This window comes from Poecilia mexicana, unplaced genomic scaffold (assembly GCF_051168715.1).
Source record: "Poecilia mexicana isolate PSO_F unplaced genomic scaffold, ASM5116871v1 scaffold_2, whole genome shotgun sequence".
Classification (NCBI taxonomy): Eukaryota; Metazoa; Chordata; class Actinopteri; order Cyprinodontiformes; family Poeciliidae; genus Poecilia; species Poecilia mexicana.
Window position 1 is genome coordinate 48,668,224 of NW_028263371.1, and position 23,759 is coordinate 48,691,982.

The window sequence follows — 23,759 nt, forward strand, 5'->3', positions numbered from 1 at the left end:
TTCTGTGCCCTACGCTGCTTTCTCAGCCCTACTAAAGTCTGAACCAGCTATTGTGTGAATATTAATCATTTTAATTGGAATAGTTTCCTCTCCATGTGTCTGCAGGAATCAGTTGTGTTGGGGAAGATGGAGAGCCAGCCAACATGACAGAGTGCCTGCAATGGGCTGGACCCATTCCCTCTCAGATTAGAGAATGCCGGGTGGCGTGCAAGGACGACTGCACTCTGACTGCTTGGTCCAGGTTTTCTGACTGCACCGGATGTGGCAGCTCACGCACTCGCAGGCGTTCACTTGTAGGTACGGACTTTTCTTTTACTTTTAATCTTTCGGGAACATTAACGTCATGCAAAAACAACTGGCAGCCTTTGGACAGCCTGATCCGTATCGATCTCACCAAGGCAGCGGCAGACGGGATTTATTTGTTGCTCCTTGGACAGCACTAATTGCTGCATATTCCTCACATACTCAAAAGCATGTGGACTTTGCTGTACCATTTTCAGTAAGCGTCGCCTCGGCTGTAATTCAGGTCGTCTTACTATAACTTTACACCGTCCCTGTTAGCATTTCACCAGGTCGAAATTAGCTCTTTATAGCTTGTTATCCCCAATTTCTGTGCAGATGGCAGATTATGATTTACATGTCATGGTTGCAGACCAGATTGGACACTATTTGTCCTCATGAATATTTAATCTAATGCTGAAGGGGTTGTAGTAAACTTAGCCTCTCTCCCCTCATAACGCTCTGAGAAACTAACACATGACATCAGACATTGCTTTCCGATGGGTTTCCCTGGGAATAATTTGTTCTATTTCTGATTACCCTGTGCTGGTTATAAAAGGTGTTATGAGCATTTAAACTGATTATGCCAAATTTCAGGGCTTGTTTAAATTTCTCTGTCACAGAGATTGATGGGTGGCGGATGAGCTCTGTTTTTTTGTGAAGCTCCAGTCTATGGTTAAGGAAGCTGGCAGCCTACGCTTAGACACTTCATCTATTTTGTAAAGCCTCCTTGAGCTCGATGCTGACTGCTTTCTCTGTATCTGAAGTGGAAGTTATTTTAGAGCCAAAAAGCTCTTTAACAAAAGACTATTCAGTTTCATAAATGTCAGTGTAAGTCGGTGTACTTCAGTGGACATCAAAGCTGTGAGAGAGATATCCAAAAAAAATTCAAACAGAAAATTCAGGATCTAAAAATAACATGGATAAGGTTAAAAAATGTAAAAAAAAAAAAAAAAAAAAATTCTTTGATTTATTTGCTTCTCCATTTACTTCGGTCCTCCAGTGGTCATGTCAGATAAATATGAAGGAAACAGAAGTGCTTGCCACATACAAACTAAGCAAACAAAAGACTTTGCACCTGTTCACTCAAAACTAAAAATAATAGACTTACCTGTTAACTCAATGTGTTTTTTCAAACTGTTGAAGGATGTCAAGAAAAAACAAGTAGTGCAGTTAGTGTTCTGATAGATGACATTTGCCATTTTAAAATAAAGTTACCACTGATAAGGAGTTGGCAGTGGAAAAAAAATCAGGAATATTTGAGCCACCAAAGAAAGAAACATGAACAAAAAGGTCACTTTGTTACATTCTGCTTATAAGAACACTGACTGTATTAGAAGTTATGCTCTGCTGAAAGATATTAGGCAGTTTTGTGGTAAGTACCTCTTGAAATAATTCAAAATATGTTAATGGATGTCTATAGCATTATTAACATTATCAATTTATTATAAAAGTTTAGAACCTACAGATTAATTGTGATATAACTGTTTTAAATCCGTGGATCTCTAATCCACCACAGACGTTTTGCTTTGTGTGCTGTCATATTCGTTATAACCACAGTTTGTATAACAGACTGCCCTGGCCTGAAAGAAGAAGGAAAAACACAAAATGAGCAGCCGCCCCTGCTCTGTGTTTTGTCAACCTCTGACACATCCACCTGCCTGCTCTCCCACATGTCTTAAACAACACATAAATCACTGACCTTGTACCTTACGCTTTTGAAGCCGTACCTCAGCCTTTAGGCATTGGGGAATTAAAAACCACAAATTACATTTGGCATGAATAGAAGTATATGCCTTTCTCTGTCAGACACTAGCTCTGTTTGGGTCTGGTAGAGTAGCACAGTCATTTTCTGACCTGCTGGTTTTCTTGGTGGAATTTGCATGTTGATGCCTTATGGGGCTCCGATTCCTCCAAGCCTAAAGACATGCAAATTACATGAATGTATGGCTGCCTGTAGGTGGTGATACATTAATATATGTATGATGGATTTGCAGTTATGTAGTGTGTATATGCTCATTAGTAGCAGTGCTGGGGAGTGTTTTACTGCTTGTTAAATACGAAATAGGTTAAATCTAATCTTTAATTGACATTGATGTGGTTATGTAATTACACTGAATAAATTCCGCCATAATAGGGGTGAAAAAGCTTTTATGTTATAGAAGAAAAGGCTAAAATTAAAAAAAATAGCATAAAGTATTCATTGTTCCCCTTTCATTGTGACTCATAAGCCATGTTTCCGTTAATGGTTTTTTATTCACACTAAAGTTTCGCATTAGAAAAGGTTGATGAAAAGAAATTTCAATAACTCCCAATTTCACAAAAAAGCTTTTAAGCTCGCTTAAAAGTTTTTAACTTTTTTGAAAAGAGTTAGTGCCGTACAGGAGAGATGGAAACTGCTTTTTTCGAATACGTTCTGATTTAGTGAACTTTCCAATTTATTGCTGGGTTTGTGCCTTAGAGGCAACAAACTCAGACATGATGGAGCCTCAAGAAAGCAAAGAGGCTTTCATGATGGTTTTAAAATGTTTATGTCACTGTTTTTTGTTTTTTTTTAATAGTCAAATAGGGAAAATGTGTTGTTAACACAACCTCTGAGTGGAAAGCCCCTGAGTGGGTCTGTACCTTAGAGGCAGGAAGCTCATGTCAAAGCCCTAACTCCCAGCTGGGAAGGGAGGACTCTTCTTTTTTTTTTTAAATGTGTGGGCCATGCTACTTTGCAGCCTCTTCATTTTGAGAATGGAAATGTTCGCTCAAAATTTGCATGACTATTGGATGGAAGCTTGGCTACAGTTGGAAGCTTTGACAGCCTAAAATTTTTGTCAAAACAGTCAGAAGCAACAAAATATGACTCTCTGTGTTTAGTATTATTCATTGAGGTCTTAATGAAGCTGTACAAAGTTATACAGTCAAATTTAATAGCTTAGAATATTGAACTTTTTTTTCTGTATCTCAATTGATAAAGGGAAACAAAATATACAAATTACACACAGAACGATGTTTTCAAGCCTTTATTTCTGTCAATAGTGATGATTTTTCCAACTACAGCCAATGAAAGTGAAACATTAAAAATTAGAATCAATAAAAATAATTTTTATACAGAAATATGGGACTAATAAAATAAATGTTTAAAACCTATTTAACCATTCTTACTAATTTATTGAATATGACTGCATATCTTTGATATTTAAATACTCAGATGTATGCTTATGGTAAACTGATCAGACACTGAGGATGTTTTAAGACAAACACAGAAATGAATATTTTGTTTCCAAACACTTGTTGATCTGCAGCCATATCCCCCTGCAATATGTTGTGATGCATCATGATTCAAACAGGAATTATGTCTCCCACTGATCACAGATTAGATGTGTGCGTGTTGGAGCTTAGCTGCAGATAAATGGTTTAACTAATCTATCCAGCATTGGAGCTGTTTGCAATTGCTCTTAGTCGTTTTAGTCAGAATTCGCTTTTAAATATCTGAATTATGCTAGAATAGTTGCATTTAGAAATACTGCAGATGCTACTGACACCATCCCATTTAGGTTTGTAACTTCCTTCATTTAACTAAATTTTATGTCCTAATTTGTTGTTTTTCTAATGGTTATACTTATTGTTTTCATTGTGACAAAAATATTTTTATGTACAAATATATTTTTGAAATTCTTGTGTTCGTTATAAATTTATATTAAGTTACAAAATTGACACTTTCTACTTTGTGATGTACTGCACTGATGGTAACCTGATGAAATGTTAAACTTTCATTTTGAAATGCTCTTCTGAGAAAATAATTTGCACAATGTGAGCTTGAACGGTTTTATCACTCTATATGAGACTGATTAGAGAAGACTGACATTTTAAGAGTAAAAGTTTATGGTACCAAATACATAAAACATTTGTAGGTAATGTTTTTCATATTTGTTAAAACTATTACTATGTTGTGACCGTATAATATGAGTCAATTAATCATTAGGCATGTAGTCAAAACATTTAAGTCGTATTATCATAAAGCAAAAGCCACATATCTTAATTTTTATTCATTATCTAAACAGCACAGAAATTTTAAAACCGATGACATTTATAAATTAGCTTTTGATATTTGTCACACCAGTCTAAGTTGTTTGTAAGGTAGTTTATTCTTGGCCACAATCTTTCCTCTTTCACAGATGTGTTGTTTTTTTGTAAACCCTCATCTGCCAAGGCTAAACATAATTAGGTCTGCAGATTTCCAGGTGTGAGTTGTGCATTAGTCGAACACACCTGAGCAATTTAAGTCAGAAATGATGCACGTAGTTTCTGAATGAGCTGAAAATTGCTGATTTCTAACGCTGACTGTTTGTGATGCCTGAAGTGACGCGGTCGCCGTCGATGTCCTTGTCGAAGTGAAGTAATGTCGCACTGGTACTTTTCAATCAGCCACCAGCGGCGGTGTAGATTGAACAGATTGTTAGTGGATTGCGGTGTGACAGCAGCGTGTTCTCGCTCTGGGAGGAATGTTTGCAATCAGAACCGCTTCAGAAACAGATGGGCAGCTCAGCGGCTGCAAACTCTAGAGGATGACAACACCCTGGCTCCATGAGACAAATACGGCTGCATGAGAGGAGCAAGAGTTCACTTCTTTCACTCTTTCACATTTTCACTTCTCTATCCGCTCTTTCCGTCTGGAGCAGGCCTAGAAATGTTCAAATAAGTTTGTTTTACAGTACACAAAGTAATTACTTTGATTGTGACTGTTATGTTGTAATTAATATATTCTTAAGGGATTTGAATTCATTAAAGCTCTTATTATTTGGTTTTTAATGGGTATGTGATATTCTTTTTAACTTCACAGCCAGTCCATAACTATCTCCATTTCAACAGTGTATCAGCAAGCAAACGATATAATGCCATCTGGTGTTTCTTTGTGAAGCAGTTAATTTTTCATCTGTTTCCCATTCAGGCAATGGGAAAAACAGTTTGGGTGTAAAGGGTGTAGAGGTCAAGAGAAGCTGCTTTTATAGCCTTGTTTATTGTAAAGTTACAGTGGCGTTATTGTGCTTTGGTTTGTGTGTGTGGGACAGGTGGAGGGTGTACTGATCTAATCCCAGGTGTTGGTTCAGAGTGTCAAGAGAGGCACTTTTAAATGATGCATGAGAGGATAAGGAATATGAGCCCTTGTATGACCCATGTTCATAAGCATAGGTTTAAAAAAATTGAGTATTTAAGGGTTTTTAAACGTTGAAAGACTCTACAGGCTCCTGCAGTTCCTATTCTGTGAGTCATGTGACCATCTCCGTGCTCCGGTCAGATATTCTCAGCAGATATGTCCAGCATTGACCTTCACAATGTTCAAAGAAACGTCAATGTTGATAATACGAATTTACAATGCAGGGTTCACTTTTTTGTGGGTATTGTCTTCCCATTGGTGAAAGAAATTCCAGTTAGGACAGTCTCTTCTAACAAGAACAATGTAGAGAGTCTGCAGCATCCTGACAAACATTTTAATTTAGTTATTTTATTTTTTTTTTTTTTTTGCTGAGGTAATATACAAGTTGTTCCAATTAAATATGGACTTTAGTTTAATTTAAATTTTTGGTGATAGTTGTATTGTTTTTTACAGGATTTAAAAACCCGCTCTGAATAAAACTGCTACTTCTACATCTGGTATGGCTAAAAGATGATTTATAAGAATATGTTATGGATGGATGAGTTGATTTAGACGGTAAATAAATCACATTAGTGATGTAGACTAGACCATGCAGAGATTCCCCATGGAGGGACATGCAAACTCCACTCAGAAAGGCCAGAGGCCGGGAACACGCGACCTTCTTGCTGCAAGGCAACGGTGCTACAAACTGTGCCACTGTGCAGCCCCCAGGCTAAAACAAGATCGTTTATTAGCTTATTTCTGTAAATGGAAGAGTAGATTTCCCCAACATATACTCCAGAGAACAAAAAAATATATATTTATTGACTGGCAAAACTTTGATTTATTTTTAAAGAGTCAAAACAAAGATCAAAGTGTTTATTTTCCACACGTCAGTCTGTGAGAATCTGCTATTCATCATGAGGATTAGAATAGATTTTCTATTTTATTTTTTTGTAACCAAACTCTTAAAGACCCATCCGAATTGGCTTTTGTATTAACATATTTTCAGAAATCCCGTATTTGCATAATAATCCTTCCAAAGTCAATACCTGCTTATCTCTGAGGAGGAGCAAAGAGGTTGGTCCTTATATCCAAGAGTCATTTGGTTAGAGGGTTGGTAGACGCTTAACAAGTTGACAGCCAATCGAAAGACGAAACAGGACACACAACCAAGCAGACACTCACTCATAAGTGCAAGTTAGAGCTACCAATCGACATAACATTCATGATTTTGCATTATAATTAGCCTATTTCAGTGTTTGTTGTTTATGGGTTGAATTTTTGACCACAAGAAATGAGCACAAAGATCCTAAATGACGGTTGTTTTATTACATATTGACATTTCCAAAAGTAACTTAGAAATGCTATTTAGTACCTTTACTAAACAGGACTTTGGTTGGTGTTGGCCTAAATGAAATTTTTCTACAGCTGGGTTCTTGAGTTTTTAGGTGACGATTATACATTTGTCTTAAAATGCATTCAATATTATAGTTAGTTAGGTGTTGCCTGCCATGACGGCAACAATTCATTTCAGTTTATTCATTCATTCATTCATTCATGAGATGTGTCTCAAATCTCATCTGCAAACATTAAATTTGTTGGATCAGTTTGTTTATAAAACAATCCACTTGATTATTGAGTGCTTTATGACTAAGATAGAGAATTTTAAGTTTGATTCTAGATTTTAATGGGGTCCAAACAAGAGACGCTACAACTGCAAAAAATCATGTCTATTTTCAATTCTTATTGAAAATAAACAAAAAAAATAATAATATGTGATGCTTTTTATTGTCATTATTTTAAAAATAAAAATAAAATACACTTTTTTTATTTTAGTTTACTCAAGGACAAATGCCAATGACTTTTTATTCATGTCTTTCTCCTGTGGGATTTTTTTGATGGGGATATTTTGAGAAATCTGTTTAACAACGTAGCATTACCGTATGTTGAATAAATGCCTGTGGCAAAATATTTTGCTTTTCAATGTCAAATTGAGCCAGTTGCATGATTTTGCTGGTTGCTATGCAGAGTCTTGATACCCTGTCGAGAGTGTTGTCCTTTCATCAAATCAATTATTTGCTTAATATTGACAAGGACATGAAGAGGAGATGACAGCAGAGTTTTTTAAACATTGCCTTACAGGCTTAGTGTGTCACTGAATGAAGGATACTCATAAATAAAAACCATGCAGCATGTCTGTCATTTGTGTGCATTGATGTGTATTTTATTCTGTAGAACACTAAGCCAGAGCGCGCAGCTGAAGAACATGTAGGAAAATTTAACTGTATAGAAAATTCTGAACATCTTATGCAACATTTCAATGTCACTATGTTTATTTCTTTGCCAGAGCCTTTTAAGGGAGTATTAAAAGTGTAATCAACACTGGTAAAAATGATGTAAAGAAGTGAGATCCCAATATGTTATTTCATAACTTTGTTCATCTTTAATATGATAAATGAACTGAATTAATGCACCACTTTCCTAGTCATTCTGACCACTCAAAGCACTCCAGACAACTTAAGGTGAAGCACCTTGCCCAGGGACACATTAACAAGAGACGAGAGAAAACTGAAATCAAACCCACCATGTTCTAATTGCAGGACGACTATGTGTTTCTGTAATCATTTTAACATGGCTGGAGTCATTTATCACAAAGACCGTTATAAAAGACTCATGTTGTTGATTAAACGTGTATGTTTCATGAGAGAAGAGAAACTTAATTATGTCAAATATATCAAATTATGTTACTGAAGCCAGTATACACTTCGAGTGTTTTCAATCAATTTCAGTAGTGACTGGGAATGACTGCAAGTTTCTTAATGCCTGCATTCAGTTTGTTGTAAATCCTGAGACAGAAAATTTTTTATTTTGAAGGAGTTAAATGGTTGAAATATCCCCTCAGTAGGTCATTCAGTTCAGCAGACCTCTGATAATGAGCCATCAAATTAATGTGTTTGTGTTGAAGCAGGGAAACATGAAAGGCATAAAGGGTATTGAGTCCCAAGGACCTGGAGAGAGAAAGAAAGAAAGCCAGAACCTCTTCCTGCAGGCATTGAGATAATTACCCTATTGGTAATTCTTTAACCAAACAGCACTTTGCCCTGACATTGCTGACAAGTATTTTCAGGATGCTCTATAATCATCTCCTTTAAAATTCATGGCTAAGTCAATTAAAAGGCTACAGAAAATTGCAGGTTCTCCAAGATGCATTAAAAATGTTGACACATGTTTTCAAATTACACTTATAAATATTAATGCATGATAATGCCAGAATAATGTTTTTTTTTCTATTTATTTATATTTTAATTAAACAAAGTATTCATAGTTGAGACATGCAAAGGAATAAAAAATATTTATGCAGTTATTTTCTGTTTTATCACAAATGCCTTTTGGTAACTCCTTCTGAAATTAATCTATTATTATTGTATATATATATATATATATATATATATATATATATATATATATATATATATATATATATATATATATATATATATATATATGTATATATATTGATATTAAAAAAGCTTTGCAGATAAATAACTCAGACTGATACATTCTAAGTGTTTGGTTCTATAAATTTTGATGATTAAGACTTCCATCTACAGAAAACATGTTTCTCAAAAAATCTGAAGGTTGCAAAATACTAATAAAGTTAAATTTGTCTTTTGAATTTAAGTCTTCCCAAAGATATTCAGTTCAATTCAGTTAATATATATAGAGCCAATTCTTAACAAATGTTGACAGTTGACTCTTTTTCAAGAATCTATTAATCTACACAGTCAAACTTTTTACTGTCTCTGATCGTTACTGATAAACTACAACTTGAGGGGAACAACGGAGAGAAATTAAAGCTGAAAACAATTAGAAGAAAAAAATAATAATTTCTTGTCTTCTACTTATTATCATTGTGAAATAAGGAATTTATTCATATTTCCATTGTTGATTATATCAATTTTTGACAAAGTAAAGAATATTTACATGACAAAGAAATAAAAATTGTCAGCTACAAACAAAATGCAACAAGACAAGTAATTCTCTGGATCCCCGTGGTTCCAGTTCTCTGTGGTGTAGCAACATAAAGAAAACAAGTATGTGCTTTTGCCTTTGGGGCTTTGAGCATAAATTGAAAATTAAAATTTTATATGCTTTCGAACAACACCAGTTGTTCCCTCAGGTTATTTAGGGATCCAACAGAAAGGAAGTATGCTTTCTTTCACCTAATTACGATGCACTAAACTGATTTGGAATTCATTTATTCTACTTCTGCTGAAAAAAATTTAATTTCGGGCGATAGGAGCTGCAGTAAAGTTGATCGTTGAACAAACTGACAAACATTTTTTCATGCCACCAAGAAACTGAAAGAACTTGATTTACATTTAGCAACACTTACACTCCAACATCTGCTGCAGAAAAATTCAAATCTTTCAGATGACTTGATGGTCATTCGACAGCGAGCACGCAGATCCACTCAAACAAACTCACTCAAACAGATCTTAGTGGATGTTTATTTTAAGATGCTAATGCAACACTGCTTCTTTGAAATGCATCATGCAAATTTCTAAGCGACATGAACATAAGAAACACATTTTATGCCTCCTGGGACATTTTTGATGGATTTCCGAGTTTCAGATGTGGTTTAAATTTTCGAGAAGTTTGAGAATGTGAAGTAGCTGTGTATCCAAAGTATTCCACATTCTTACAAAGTTTGCTGCAGAACTTGTGATTCTCACCACGGAGATTATATTAGCCGAGTCAGAATTAAATACAGGTGGCTTCAGTGGACATATTAAATAAGTAGAAGTTATATAATTGTAGAGAGATTTCCCACAGTGGCATTAATTTAAACAAACATTTCACCATCAAAAAGTTGCTGATGTGTATTCTAGTCTCTCCACCTGCCCACATTGCAATATTAAGGATGGATGGCTATGAATAATTTAGCAGCAAGTTGGTGTAGTTCAAATCGTTATAAATATTTTATCTCAATTGTCTTCCCCAATTGAAAATCAGTGTTTGTTAGCTCCCTACCAGTGAATACAAACTCTAAAAATAAACAGTTTGTGTATTCAGTAGTTTATACCGTTTTTGTACAAGGGGCAGAGTTTTCTTCAAACTTCATTAAAACTTGAATCTTGCTCCTGTTGTCACAACTTTTCATTGTTTTGTCCATTTTCTGCTTAGGCCGTAGCAAAAAGAAGGAGCGTTGCCTGAATCAGGAAATGTACCCGCTGGAAGAGAACCAGACTTGTCCCTGTAATGAGTTTTTGTCTCAGCCATTTGGGAATTGGTCTGCGTGCATCCTTCCAAATCCTCCGGTTTTCGAGTCGCTGCACGGTTGGATGAGGCACCGAGAGCTAAAAGAGTGCGGCCAAGGTCTCCGGTACAGAGCCGTGGCCTGCATTGACCAGCGGGGACGCCTGGTTAACCCCGCGCTCTGCACAGACTCAGGTATAATTGAATTTCAAAGATTATCTACTATATGATCTTCATAGAGGGTTTCCAACTTCTCTTCTTTTCCAGATGACTGTTTCAAGATCTGCTAGTTCTACCAGTGCAGCTTTTAGGCAAACAATAGGCTGAAGTTGTTACTTGTGGAAGGAATTTGAGCTTTCTTTCCAACCATCAGTCTGGAAAAATATGGGATTTGATTGCTCCTTCTTATTCTGAATCAGGCTGAATTTGTTTGTTCAATTGTAGGCTACATCGTGGAGGTTTGTCACATCCCTTGCCCCCTGGACTGTAAGCTCAGTGATTGGTCTTCTTGGTCGGCATGCAGTTCCTCCTGTGGCAGCGGGCTGAAAATCAGGTCCAAGTGGCTCAGGGAGAAAGCCTTTAACGGCGGACAGCCCTGCCCCAAGCTGGATTTGAAGAACCAGGTAAGGACGGCTTTGAGCTTTTATAAAACACGTCATTTATACAGAAATAAAACAGTCATGGTAACAGTTATTCATTATTGCAGTTGTTCTTGAACTTCTTTGTTTTAAAACATTACTTCAGAAAACCTTTGCGTATTCCACAGAGATTATTAATGTGACAGACTAAAACTATGCACCACATAATTTTGCTGTGAAAGGAATCCAAGACATTTTTGTAAATGTTAATCTAAAAAGTGTGCCATTCATTTGTTCAGCTTTCATCTTCACTTGCCATTGACAATACTTTGAAAAATCACCTCTCACTTTACAAAATAGCTTGTCTGCTTTCAGATTGAAATATTCTCTGCTAAGATAGATTTTATGTTTCTTTTCTTTTGTGTTCTACGCTTTGAGTGGACCATTCCATGATCTAAACCAGTTCCAGTGTCGCTCTGGTTGTGTGCATGGAGTAATTGTGCTGCTGGAAGGAAACCTCTTTCTCAAGACTTTTATACCCTTTATCTTTTTCTTCAGTTGGCCTATGATAAGCTCCGCATCTCCCATTAACCATCCCTGATGAACAAAAACATCTCTACAGGATGCTGTGTTGGTTTTAGGCCAGACCTGGCCTTTTTATAAAAGCCTCGATTCAGAGTACCTCCTTGAAAATGTTTCCTGTTAAGTAATAAGTGGGTCTATTTGTGGATTTCATTCAACAATGATTTCTTTTCTTTCCATGCTTCCATTAAGGCCAAGCTGTTCACAGCTTATTGTCAGCTGTCTGTCAGTTTGAGTGGAGGACGAGGTTTTCCTGTTATGTCTTACTCCTTTTTAGATGATTGCTTGAACATTTCAGTGAGGTTTTCATAATTTTGGAAATGGTTTTACCTTATCAAACCCTGCTTTAGCTATCATCAGAACGTTATTCCTGACCTGTCTGGTGTGTTACTCAGCATTCAGGATGTTACATTTTTATGTCATAAATTCTAACCAGCCTCTTGGGCCTTTTTCAGAACGGTTGGATTCCCAGGATTTTGTTGAGTAATAGAAATGCACGCTCCACGTTTTAGACTTTTATTTATACGCAACCTTTTCATTCCACTTTGTAATTATGCATTATTTTGTTACTTTTTTATTGATGTAATAAGACCTAATGTGAAAAGGTTCTTTTACAAATCACTTGCAAAAGTGTTTCTGTCTTTTTCTTACAGCGAAGTAAAACTAAAGATTTTAGCTTATAAATAGTAAAGTAAGTTTGTTTTTTATTTATTTCTCTTCTTTATCAACATAGTTTCCTAAAATCCATGCAACAGAATCCAGATAGGACAGACAGTAAGCCTACTTAATGCTAAAATTGTCCGCACATCATATTTTACAAAGACATGCATAACTTTATCTTACCAGTACATTAATATGGCATATACATCAGTTTCCATCCAAATTCATGACATATTTGCAGTATGTTCTTTGAATATATTTCTTCATCCTCTTTGTTTGGAATCCAAACGCTATCTCAGTGAACTTGTTGCATTCTGCTCACACTTCAATGACGAGCTTTATTGCCCGTCAGACAGTGCGACTCCTGGGTGACCTGTTCATTTCCTGGAGTCTTCAGTCAGACTAAATCATTGGCCTTGCAGGACTTGCCCTTCCTGTGACATGAGAACGGGGAAAACGCAGAGAGTGAGGAGAGAAGTGGACAGATGGGAGGTTTTGATATTCCACAGTCAGGTTTTCAGAATACTCCGCAACAGCTCTTCTCTCATGGGGGTCATGGTTTAAAGCGAGGAAGGGTTTTATGAATGCTGCCTGTATGCTTGGATGGCCTGGAAAAGGACGCCAGCGTTCGTGGAGGTCAATATGGAGATGAGGCGTGGCTTTGTGAGAAATATTCAGACGCGTTCCAGTGGAGAGTTGTGTACAGATGGTTAAGTGCCCACTAACAATGTCTGTGTGGGCCCTGTTTTAATGCCCTGTAACAGCCCCTCCTCCTGAAACAGGAGCTCTTTGCTGCCCTTGAGCTCGTAGCGATATCCTGAGGGTGGAGTGCAGCATGTTGTTAACATTACCAAATTGGCTATTTGGAGTTAAGCACATCTCCCTGAGACGTGGGTGGAAAGACAGTGCAACCTTTACACTAATGCACTAAGCAAAGATCTGTAAGGTTATTTGTCCATTCTGTTACATTAAGCAAGGACCTCCCTCAGGCGGCCCAACAGGGTGCAAGAGGAAGCAGCTTGCTTGAAATATCAATGAATTTGCTCAGACTTCAAGCCGACATTCAGTGTCTACAGTCGGCCCCTCTTATGGTTTTGGAGTGATTGTTAATATTGCTATCACAAACGGTTGCCTTCGTCTTTCAGACAGTTGCTCTGCTTTTGCTGACTGAGAAGCAGTCATCGTACGAAGACTAGAGTCCCTCCCACCAGCAGATGTTCCTCCTTGAGCCATAGCCAGAAGTGATTGGCTTGACAGAGATGAAATTTACAGAGCACCACAAGTCATCCTCTCGTCTAATGGTTGAGTGAGCAAGAAAGATTAGGAGAAAGATAAGAGTTGGAGAGACGAAGGGCCACATAGAAATAAGAAGCAGAAATGGTTACAGTGTTAAAAGGGTTGTGTGGAAGACAGGCATTGAGTTAAAATGAGATTTCTATGAAGTGGTCTGTTTTCTTTCTTTCTTTCTTTCCAGGAGTAAAAATCAGACAATTAATCCACATGAATAATTCATCTATGTGAAACGCCCCCTCAGGTTTTCTTTGACAAATGGAGAGAAAAATAATTGAAGGGCTAACTTTAGTAGAAGAATACTAAATACACAAGCCGCCTGTATCCCCGGATTCTGCATAAATTAGTTAGTTGTATTTGTGAAGGTTACCGAAATGTCATTTTTTCCTAATTTCACTAACTCACCCGTTAAAGTTGTTTTTGCTTTCTGAAGTTCAGACATAATTTTTTGGCAACATTGCTGTTATCTTAGAAACCAGGAAAACTTTCTGTGGCAGAGCAAAGCTGTCTGTCTACTGTGGGCAAGACATTACATTTGGTTTTTGTTAAAAAAAATAATAATCAAGAAAGTTTATTGACAGTGTAAACGAGATATTTACATACAGTTTCATAAGAGATTTTTAACTGTTTTAAATACAATCACATACATGTTTTTCTCAGTTTCAGTTTAGATGGGACTACAAATATTGAGATTTTTTTTTTACTTTCTTAAATTTCAGAATGTTTCCTGCTGTTTCTTTGCTGTTTTCTAAAACTGCCTTTTTAAACAGGATGAGTTTGGTCGAACCTTTTGGATATTCTTTCACAGGTTTCACCTTTCCAGCTCTGCCCTGAGGGTTTTTATGATGGCCTCTCTAAAACGCTGACCTTGTTTTCCTTAAGCCACTTTGTAACTGATTTCACTGTATGCATAGGTTACTTATTTATTCAAAAGACCAATTTGAGCCCACGCTTTAACTTCCTATCTGATGTCTTTAGATGCCACTTCAAGATTTCAGTTGAATGTTATTTTTTGTTTGAGGTGTTTTTCTTTTTTCAGTCACCTTAGCTTATGTCAGTACATGACTCGGTATGTGACTCATGGATTTACTTACCAGCTTTAACCATCACATTCACTGGGTGTTTTGGTTGTAGTCTTGAATGCACATTTAATACAAAAACACCTCCAGAATCCCTCTCTTTCCCTCTCATTCCCTCATTCCCTCTCAATCCCTCTCATTCCGTCTCAGTCCCTCTCATTCCCTCTCATTCCATCTCAGTCCCTCTCATTCCATCTCAGTCCCTCTCATTCCCTCTCAATCTATCTCAGTCCGTCTCATTCCCTCTCAATCTGTCTCAGTCCCTCTCATTCCATCTCAGTCCCTCTCATTCCCTCTCAATCTGTCTCAGTCCGTCTCATTCCCTCTCAATCTATCTCAGTCCGTCTCATTCCCTCTCAATCTGTCTCAGTCCCTCTCATTCCATCTCAGTCCCTCTCATTCCCTCTCAATCTGTCTCAGTCCGTCTCATTCCCTCTCAATCTGTCTCAGTCCGTCTCATTCCCTCTCAATCTGTCTCAGTCCCTCTCATTCCGTCTCAGTCCCTCTCATTCCCTCTCATTCCCTCTCAATCTGTCTCAGTCCCTCTCATTCCGTCTCAGTCCCTCTCATTCCCTCTCATTTCCTCTCAATCTGTCTCAGTCCCTCTCATTCCCTCTCATTCCGTCTCAGTCCCTCTCATTCCCTCTCATTCCCTCTCAATCTGTCTCAGTCCGTCTCATTCCCTCTCAATCTGTCTCAGTCCGTCTCATTCCCTCTCAATCTGTCTCAGTCCCTCTCATTCCCTCTCATTCCCTCTCATTTCCTCTCAATCTGTCTCAGTCCCTCTCATTCCCTCTCATTCCGTCTCAGTCCCTCTCATTCCCTCTCATTTCCTCTCAATCTGTCTCTTTCCCTCTCAATCCATCTCATTCCCTCTCATTCTCTCCCTTTCCCTCTCAATCCCTCTCATTCCCTCTCAGTCCCTCTCAGTCCGTCTCAGTCCCTCTCATTCCCTCTCATTTCCTCTCAATCTGTCTCATTCCCTCTCATTCCATCTCAATCCGTCTCATTCCATCTCATTTCCTCTCAATCTGTCTCAGTCCCTCTCATTCCCTCTCAGTCCGTCTCAGTCCCTCTCATTCCCTCTCATTTCCTCTCAATCTGTCTCATTCCCTCTCATTCCATCTCAATCCGTCTCATTCCATCTCATTTCCTCTCAATCCGTCTCATTCCATCTCATTTCTCATTGCTTACTACTGTTTAATTTTGCTATTCTGTGTACTATTTAGGAAAGAGAAATAATTTGGGTAATCCTGGCTGAACAAAAAAATAAGTATAAATTTTGAATAGTTTTATGTAATAAAGTGTAAAAATAAATAACCTTATTTACCTCATTGAGTTGCTGTCACAGATAATAAGTGTGTTTTTGAACACTATCACATTATAGCATGATAATTACACTGCAGAAAAGTGATAATATATTTCACAAAGGTGATAAATTCACCCGGGTGGTGGTATTTAGACTGCTCTGACAACGACGTTCAACAGTAGGAAGACGTCGGCATACAGGTTAATTTTAGACGCGTGTGAGAAATGAATGCCTAAGAACACGGAAACCCCAATTTGCATGCCACCTGAAATCAGGTCCAGGATTTATGTTACCGGTGTCTTATTTTACTCTGAGTTAGAACATGTCTATGTTGAACACTTTTAAGGTGGTGAAACTTGTATCCATGAAGCCTTTCAAAGCTCTGCTGCTGGTCAATGAGGAAGAGGGCAGCATCTGGAGGCCTGGACTTTTTTTTATCCTTCTCTGCAGTGTCATTCTGTCTAGGATTCTGATTTTGTTCACAACGAGAGCTGCACTCCTTACCAAATTTCAAGCCAACATCTAAACTTTAGGGATTGTTGTAATTCTGCCAAGCACATCTTCTAGCATATAATCATTTTTATAAAGATGTAAGGCAGAGAATTTGTAATTCATCTCTTTTAGTTTCCATTGCTTTGTTAAAGCTCTCCCCAAAATGCCATCTCTATCATTCTCAATTTGCCCCTTCACTGATTTGTGTTTGCATTTCGCACCCATACAACAAACCATTATTTACTAGTTTTAAAATAGCTTAAATCTGACATGTCACATAAAGTAGTTGATCTTGTTCTGCTTGACCTCATGAGTGCATATTAGCTGAAACGGCCTTCTCCCACTGCACTATAAACGACGATTATTGGTATGTTTTTTTAACATTACATGGATGATTTCAATGCATATGCACCGGTTACAAGGCTGTTTGCCAGGTGATAACATGCCGGCTGGTTTTTATCATTTGGTAAAAATGACTATAAAGCACACAGCCAGCAAGTGCACTCGTTTCTAAACTGATTATGATGCATTGAGGAAAGTTTGCATGGACAAGTGGACGTGCACACTTTTACAAAATCAATTACTTTGTGCGTTAATCCTGTGCACAACTTTCTGAGCAAGGTCCATGATCCTGCAAAGCCCCTATTTATTTGAAGTGAGCGCATGTTGAGTGTCGAGGATCATCCACGAAGAGAATCTTATGGCCGAGAAAAAACACCACTCGGATTCAGATTATTCAGAATGTAATGATTTTCTTAAATGTGTTTTTTTTTTTTTTTTTACAATTTAGACCCACAAAACATTTGGCGTACAAATTTAGGCCACACACGCTTATTTTTACAATCCCACCATCAGCAGCCAGGAGATGCCCTGAGAGATTGTAACAGAAGACTCACAGATGTCAAAGCTGAGCTCCCAGAGAAACACACAAATTGGAACTATAATTACAGGAGACATTTGAATTTCATCATAACTCCCACATGTGTTTCCTGTCAAGTGCTCAGCTATCCGGTGGCGGATGCACATTCCACATAATACAAAGGAACTGTCTGCACTGTCTGGCAGCCTCTGTGCCAGTCACACAGTTATTTTTTAATTCTGTTAATACCTGCGCTCCATCCAACCTGGAACTGCCCAGCTGAGCAACATTCATTGTTTGTTACCTGAGTTTGTGTCTTTGTGTATTTTGGATTTTTAATTCACGTGTTGGATAAATCTGTAAAGGCAGTTTTCATTTTTATGGTTTTATCATGCTTTATATGTAAAACAGAGTTTTGTCAGTTGCTTCCCTTCTCATATGATTTCACATTTGCAACATTTCAGTTCACATCAAGATTTCACTGATATTGGTGTTAATAAAATTGCAATGCAATCATCAATATGGGCTGAAATTGTTACCACCTGTACTTTTCTGCCATGCAGGAATAAATTCAGATAAAACTGAAATTTTACTAATTGTCAGCAGTCCACCCTCTTTAAAACCAATAACTTCTCCCCGATTGACAGTCCTCAATCTCCCCCTCGGGTATATGGTGTGGGTATCATCCATGACGGTATCGTCTACTTTCAATCCCACATTAATAATATTGTCCCATGTGCTTATTTCCATTTTTGTTCCATAAATCACCTCTGCCCCTCCCTGGACCTTCACTTCATCTCTGTCCTTGTTCGTAGCCTGGTCACCTCCAGTCTTGTAATTCTCTTCTCTACGGTCTCCCACAGAAATGCCTCCATAAACTTCAAACGGTTCAGAAGTCTGCCACCCGTATCATCACCCAGATCCCCTCCTTCCATCCCATCTCTTCCATTTTACAACACCTACACTGACTCTCCATCAACTCCAGCAGTCAATTATCGTATCATGGATTGTATTATTATCATTAATATACCTGCAGTATTAAAAATCTAGTAAAAATGATTTTTTTTTTGCATGTTTATTTTTGTTTGTAGTCTTGGTGTTATTATCAAAATATATAAAAAACCCACCCTGTCAGCTAGATTGCTAAACTCTGTATCTTCACAAGTAGTTGTTATATTGAGATAGTTAAAACTGAAGGCCCTCCTGTACTTCACCAGAACTGTAGAAATTGGCTCTCGTTGACCTAGTTGTGTGACAAAAGTTGCATTGTCTTGTTCGCAAGGAGGGATCTGCTTCCCCTTCTGAGCACCAAGTTTGGTTGAACTATTTTGTGCAGAGCACTGTGTGATGTGTTGTGTGATTGGTCGGAAGTTTGTGGGCTTGTTGTATGCAGTAATGCCCATAAACGGCAATGATATTTCACTTCATCTAGTTCACTTCTGTTACACGGTTTTTGGATCCAGAGACTGCATGAAAGGAGCATTTGTCTGACACGATGAGATCTTATGCACATTTGTAAGATTCTTCACAAAATACCTTCAAAGATGATCAAATACCAAAAAAAAAAACAAAAAACTCATGGATGGGAAATGCAAAGTCATTGTCCCCAAAGGAGGCTGTCTGCAAAAACGTGTGGCGTTTTCTCTGTAACCACTCACTAGGTTACCCATCTAAGCAGGTCAGGTGGTCTGAGCTGTGTGTGAAAGGTGAGTGAAAATGAATATCCTACAACGACATGACCGCACGCCTACTGCTTAGCTTTAGGTCCAGAATGGGAGAGTCTTAAGGAGGATAATTGGGGCTAAAGTAGAATTCATAACATCCCAGTGAAGAATGATATTATTGAAGAAGGTGGTACCGTACAGCAGAGCAGTTCTACTGTAAAACAGTGTTGCCTGTTTGTTTAAACTTCATGTAATCTGCAGACTTTTGAGCGTAGATCCTCTGCAGAATTCGAGCTGAAACATAAATCACAACAAAGTACGTACAGGAAATTATGATAAGCATGTTTTTTTTCCTGAGCCATTGTGATAGGGAAAGTGCTATTCAACCTCCAACCTGGCAATCTTTTCAACCTGTCTAAAAATATATTCACATTAGTGTTTGATTCAATGCTTTCAACTCAGCAGTGGAATACGTTTAAATAGGCCTTTACCTAGCAGCAGTGTGCCAACTTTAGTGTGGTGCAGGTTAGAGTACGTACTTGCAAATGTCAATTGGATGAACTGTAATTGGAGACAGAAGTTAGAAAGGTTAGCATTCACTCTGAGGTTCTTTGTGAAATGTATTTATGAAATATCTAAGAGAGAGTATTTCTTTATCTCGCTACCTTGGATCAGTTTGGATTACGTCACTTTACCATTGACATCAGTAGGGAGGTCTTATTGGTAGCAATGTGAACTAAAACTGATGCCAATGTTCAAAATTGGTCCATTTTATGGAAGCACGGTGTAGTTTGAGGTAGTTGCAATACATTTGATCATTTCTCGCTCAAAACACCCAGAAACTCACATGTGAACTAGACAACATTAACCGAATTTATCAGGAGCACTTTTGAGGTTTTGGGAAGGTTTACTACTGTAAAGCATTAGAACATCTCTGATTTGTCTGAAGTTTTATCCTTTATATAATGATCTGTTGGTTGCAAGAGAGAAGCAATTTAACAGACTCTTCTGCATATAAACCTTTCTGTTGCATTTTCTTCAGTGATCTAAATGTCACTGCCTCTATTTTGGAAGAACGATCATAATTATCCACAATTAACATTTAGGATTTAAATAACAGCTGTGCCACACTTTTTTTTTTTCATCAAAAAAGAATTGTGTTTTAAAGATCATAACAGAGATCTCAACATACAGTCAGATGTAAAATGTTGAAAGGTACATAAATGTGCATGAACAATGATGAATAATGATGTTTTTATGCTGTATGTTTACATGTAATGTTAGCATTTTTAATTTTGAATAAATGTAAAAGGTTTACAAATGTATTCCTCATAGAATTAATATTTTTATTCCATTTCACAAAATGCATAGTGATATATTGCTGTTTTTGTTGATACGATTTTACATATTGTTGAAAATGATATAAAATTTCCATAAATCCTGCAATAACAAAAGATCCCAAACTGTCATGTGGTGCCTTACCGTTTTCACATGACTGTAAATTCTGCATTTTGACACAGTATCTCTGCTACACATCTCAGATTGTAAACACAAATCGCAGCATGTCTCTTTCTATGCTGGGCTGCAACAAACTTTTCTTGATGTGTTAAGGTAGTTTTGCTCTGCTTGTTTGTTTTTTTTTTCCTCTTCAGAAATCTTTATTGACTGAGCCTGAGATCTTCCTGTCTTGTCATGTCACTTCAGCACAGATCCATGGTGGCAATAATCATGTGTGAGCAACATATTCCTCCACAATATCCTGTGACTCCAAGCAATGACAGATCTAATATTATGGTTGTTCACAAACTAAAACTTCTCTGTTGATACCTTTGGGTTTTTGCTGATGTGCCTGAATGGTTTATTATTTTTCCTACTTGTTTGTATGTCTGTTGTCAACAGTCCTCTGTCAATCTCCCTGCATCAACAAATTAAGCATTTGGTGCTTTCATGTCATGATTCGATGTCTTGGCTCCCTTCACTGGGCTGTCGGTGTGCATGGCAATTGAGCATTGAGGCTGTTGGTGCTGTTGGCAGAGTTTCCAGTTACAAGACAACATGCCTGGAAAGTCATGCATTTGGTCATATAGATAGATTTTTGGTAATCCAACATTTCTTTTGAAGAAATATGAGGCTGTTTAATTGTGACGAGATGATATTCTGCTTTGATACATGATTCTTTGTCATTTTTATCTTTATTCTGTTACTATTGGGGAAAGTTCTTGTGTAGCAGGCTGATGTAATAAGCTCTGTTAAAGATAAGCTTATTGATATTTAAGTCTTTGGCATGTCATCTTCATGCAAGTCATCTTCAGCGCAGTAATAGTTGATTATGTCATGGTTATGCCTTTGTGATGTTTTTTTTTTTTTTTTGCTAAACAGCGATCAAAGCAGTGGGTAAAAATGTTGGAAGCATCGGTATGTTCACAAACAAAACATCAACACACACTCACTAAACATTTACCAGTACACATCATTTCAAGCGTTATATTAGATCTGCAGTAACAAACAACTGCTCCCATGTCGATAGTTGCAGTTCAGGCATTTCTGGTTTTGTATTCCATTCATTTACTCTTTGAATTGGTCCTTGTTGTGTTATTTCCTTAGCACAGATATAATTTTGAGATCATTTTGTGCTGAGCCAAGGACAAACTCGGTGTATAATTTTCAGCATAGCTCACAGATGAAATGATTCTGCCTTAAGGCCACAAAGAGGAACAATCCTTTTTCTACATCAATACCTTTAACCAATTTTACCAGCTTTGTTTTGTTTTTGTCATTTCTAAGGCATATGTTTTAACAGTTTCAATCTTCCCTCTATTTAGTTTATATCTTACCACACTATGTTATAGGTATTTACATACAACGAATAAAAAGATGCACACACATTTTTCTTCACTTTTTGAGGTTAAATCAGATCATAATTCTCTACTTTTATGTTAGAATCACCAAAATGATGCCAGGAAACTTAGTGAGATCACTTTTAAAGATCTTTTTGTAACTTTCTTCGAATATAAACTTGTGACTCGGGACAAACCTTTTGAGTGCAATTTGTTTAGACTGCATTTGGTTCAATACCTATTTAACAGTCAATGCACTTCATTTCTCACTGGTTCTATTGAAGTTATGTAGCATTTCTCTGTCTTTCAAAATCTCCATCATCACCTATTGATGAAAATGTCCTTTGGCAAGATTCCTCTTGACAGATGTTGCTTTTTGTGTTTCAAGTAAAGTTTCATTAGGACAGGAACTTCAGTTTGTCAGAAAAAAATAGGTGCAAATTGGTCAAAGCTGCTGAATTTGATGGGTGTATTTACTGCAATCTGGTTGGGAATCCAGTCTAGAAGAAGATTATATTGTTCTTTAAAATCCTTTTGTGACGATAGACGGGTCTTTTTGTTTTTACTGTAATGGGGGCTTAAACATGTTCCTGAAGTCATGACTGTCTGCTGTCAGAGCTATTTTATAATAAACTGTATAAATTCTAAGTGGAGAGCTCTGGTGTTGTGATGCTAACTAGTCAAGAACATCAAGAACTTTTAAAATGACTCAAATCAGAGAGACAGACTCTTCTGAGTTCAGTGGTAGGATTTCCAAGTCATCGTACAAAACAATTTTCCTGCTCTGACAGGGTGAATGAAGTGGTCACTTTCAATAAACTGTCTGAAATATGGAAAATTACAAGTGCAAATTGGTTCTCACAAGTTTTGCAGAGCTCCTTCAGAACAATCTGTTAAAGGTACTCTGAAAAATTCAACCTTTAATATAATACCGACATAAACGTGCTTTACTGCAAATTAAAGGGAAACTCTACAGATTTAGAGATAACATAAAAATATAGAATTTTTCATGACTGTGTGATGTAAACACATAAAAAAGAAAAATAATGTCCACAAGCATTTAAACAGCTACAAAAAGCTCAATAATGCGAAATTTCATAAGTGGAAAAAGATAACCCAGATTTAGAGCAGAATTGTCCTTTTTTTCCCTCATATTTCTATATGATTCTAAAACTGGAAATTCTTGAAGAATAAACGTCTTTTTTTATTCTGCAGCCAAACTGTCTATTTCTAAAACTTCTTAAGTTTTAATATCAAATTCAGTAATTTTAGACTTTTTAATCTCTAAGCTATCGAGTGTGTCTTGTTATGTTACTATGACAACAGGCAAATATGACTCATCATACAAAACACTGAATCATGTGACTATTTTTTTTCTTCACTTTTAATACATTGATACTTCTTTCCCCTGTTTTGTGGATTATGTTATGTCTGCTTTGCATAAAACATATGACTCTGTGGTAAAAAGCACAAAAAACTAAAATGTTGTTCTAAACCTTATGTCTTGGGAAGCTGTGACATCCAATATATCAGCTTTTTTTTTATCCTAAATGCATAGTGAGAGACAGAGAGGACAAACATGTCAGCCATATGCACCACTTTTCTTTTACTATGTGCAGAAAGAAGTGCTTTTGACAGCTGCTCTTATGCCACATTTCACCACCTACAGAGGAAGAAGCGGCTCTTTCCTGCTGCTTTGAAATATGACAGTCATCATTTCTTTTTCCTATTTGTACGTTTTAG

The 23,759-nt window shown here is 37.1% G+C and overlaps 1 protein-coding gene across 1 annotated transcript in view; it reads left to right on the plus strand.

The window, feature by feature from the left end:
• Positions 1-23,759, plus strand: part of thsd7ba (thrombospondin, type I, domain containing 7Ba) — a 120,454-nt gene that overhangs the window by 56,586 nt on the left and 40,109 nt on the right. The window contains exons 11-13 of the mRNA XM_088008347.1: positions 106-297; positions 10,595-10,861; positions 11,111-11,289. Coding sequence (XP_087864473.1) covers positions 106-297; positions 10,595-10,861; positions 11,111-11,289 — 638 coding nt within the window. The remainder of the gene's footprint in view (positions 1-105; positions 298-10,594; positions 10,862-11,110; positions 11,290-23,759) is intronic.